Source organism: Meleagris gallopavo, unplaced genomic scaffold (assembly GCF_000146605.3).
Source record: "Meleagris gallopavo isolate NT-WF06-2002-E0010 breed Aviagen turkey brand Nicholas breeding stock unplaced genomic scaffold, Turkey_5.1 ChrUn_random_7180001955637, whole genome shotgun sequence".
In the NCBI taxonomy this organism is placed as follows: Eukaryota; Metazoa; Chordata; class Aves; order Galliformes; family Phasianidae; genus Meleagris; species Meleagris gallopavo.
In genome coordinates, this window is record NW_011216378.1 from 423 (window position 1) to 3048 (window position 2626).

Sequence of the window (2626 nt, forward strand, 5' to 3'; positions counted from 1 at the left end):
AAAAATGGCCACGGTTGACAAAATCCGCCCGCAGCTGACAAAATTTAAGCACGGCGGATGGAGTTTCACTTCCGGAGGATGAAATTTTACCGCGGCTGACAAAATTTAACCACAGCTGATGAAAATTCGCCCACGGTTGACGAATTCTGGCCACGGTTGAACAAAGCGAAAACCACACTTGATGCAATTTCACTTCCGTGGATGAAATCGAAGCACAGTTGATCAAATTTCCCCTCAGCTGACGAAAAATTCAACCGCAGCTGACAAAGTTTCACTTCTCCAGACGAAACCCGAACAACAGCCGACAAATCCTCGCCACGTCCAACCGCGCTCGGCGCCGGCTGACCAAATTTCCCCTTTTCCCAAGCAGATTTCGTTGCTTCCCGGAACAAAAAGAGGGAGAACCACCCCCCCCGAATCGCAACCACCTCAACGAACCACTTCCTGCCGGCGTCTTTTTGTGTTGTTGTGGTTGTCGTCGTTTTTTTCATCCCCCCAAGCTTTTCAGTGCTGAAATAAAGGTTTTTTTCCCCCCCGACGCTCGGTCGCGTTTCACCGCCTCAACTTGAAAGGTTGGGTTTTGCGCCACCGGCGCCGGGGATCGGAGTCACCGTGACCAGCAGCTTTCGCGCAGTAGTAGGTGGCGCTGTCCTCAGCCTTGAGGCTGTTCAGCTGCAGCTTCACTGTGCTCTGCCCGTTGTCCCTCGAGATGGTGGCACGGCCCTTCACCGCCGACGCGTAGCCTGGGTAACTACCAGTGTTGCTAATACCTGCGACCCACTCCAACCCCTTGCCGGGCGCCTGGCGCACCCACTCCATGCTGTAACTGCTGAAGGTGAATCCGGAGGCCTTGCAGACGAGGGTGAGGCTTCCTCCGGGCGTCTGGACGCCGCCCCCGGATTCGTCCAACGTCACGGCCGCCATCAGCCCTGTGGGGAAGGACAGACAGAGTTGACGGAGCCGCCGACACGCATAGAGACCCCATCGAGACGCATCGAAACCCCATTGAAACCCCATTGAAACCCCATTGACCCGCATTGACTCCCATTGAGCCCACGGCGACCCCACAGAGCCCCACAGCGCCCTCACCTGGCAGGGCGGCCAGGAGCAGGAGGGAGGAGACGCTTGGGCTCATGGTTGCAGAGCCGAGTGCTGCTCCTCCGTCGGAAAGCCGGCGTTTTTATGGCCCTCAGAAGGGCTAATTTGCATAAAGGGGAGGGGGGGGAAGGGGGGGGAGGCTTCGTTAGCGCGCTAATTGCGGGCCGGTAGCTTTGCTTCGTTACGCTGCGCGTCGTCACAGCTTAATGAGTTTGTTTTGTTTGTTGTTTACACGGGCTCACAGAGCCATGGAGGGCCTTTAATTGCGGTTTCTCGTCAGCCCGGCTTAATTATTTAATAATGTAATGATTAATCAGGCGTCCGTTGGGCTAATTAATGATTTAATTGCTATCTAGGCCCCAACTCGTGTTTCCTCGTTAATTTATTCCACTCTAATTATCGTTATCCACTCTGCACTGAATTCTTTGATCCCAATGCTGACATCCCACCTCGTCCCCCATCAGGCCTTAATGAAGCAAGCCTAATTAACGATTTTACTTAATTAACACAATTAAGTAACCTAACAAAATCATTTTGCGTGAGTCCTTCCTCTACAGTTCAATTAATTCCATCGGGAATTAATTGGTTGCAATTAATTATTTAATCTCCACTTTGTGCTTCTTCCTGAAGTTACATCCCTGTGACCCCCAGCGTGTGTTAATTAGCTGTGATTAATTATTATTTCCAATTAGCCATCAACTCATCGTTCCTCATCGATTGATACCATTCTTAGCCCCACCGTCTGTTAATTAGCTCTAATTATAATTTAATTTCAATTTAGTCATGAACTCGTTGTGTCTCTTTATTGAGTTACACCATTGTCAACCTCACCATCTATTAATTAGCTCTAATTAATCATTTAATTTCAATTTAGTCATGAACTCATTGACTCTCTTTATTGAGTTACACCATTGTCAACCTCACCATTTATTAATTAGCTCTAATTAATTATTTAATTTCAATTTAGCCATGAGCACCCTGTGTTTCTCCCTTGAGTCATTCCATTGCCATCCCCATCAGCCATTAATTAGCTCTAATTAATCATTTAATTTCAATTTAGTCATGAACTCATTGTGTCTCTTTATTGAGTTACACCATTGTCAACTTCACCATCTATTAATTAGCTCTAATTAATCATTTAATTTCAATTTAGCCACAAACTCGTTATGCTTCCCCATTGACTTACTCCATCCTTACTCCCATCATCCATTAATTAGTTGTAATTAAGCACTTAATCTCAATTTAGCCATGAACTCGTTACGTTTCTTCACTGCTACGCTAATTTTAACCCCGCCGTTCGTTAATTAGCCCTAATAAATCAATTAATTTCAATTCAGACGAGGATTTGCTGCGTTTCTTCATTGACTTATTACCATTTCCAGTCTCCCGCCCATTAATTAGTCCTAATTAATTATTTAGTTTTAATTTAGAGATGAAATGGTGCTTCTTCACTGAGTTGTTCCATCGTTATCCCCACCGTGCATTAATTGGGTGTCATTAATTACTTAATTGACATTTTGACTCTGAG

General features: G+C 46.3%; 1 gene segment (V, D, J or C); it reads right to left on the minus strand.

Annotated features, from left to right (window-relative positions):
- Positions 1-537: 537 nt before the first annotated feature.
- On the minus strand, positions 538-1192 carry LOC100539074. The segment is given in 2 exon segments: positions 538-929; positions 1090-1192. Coding segments are annotated over 2 exon segments (423 nt in total).
- Positions 1193-2626: the final 1434 nt, after the last annotated feature.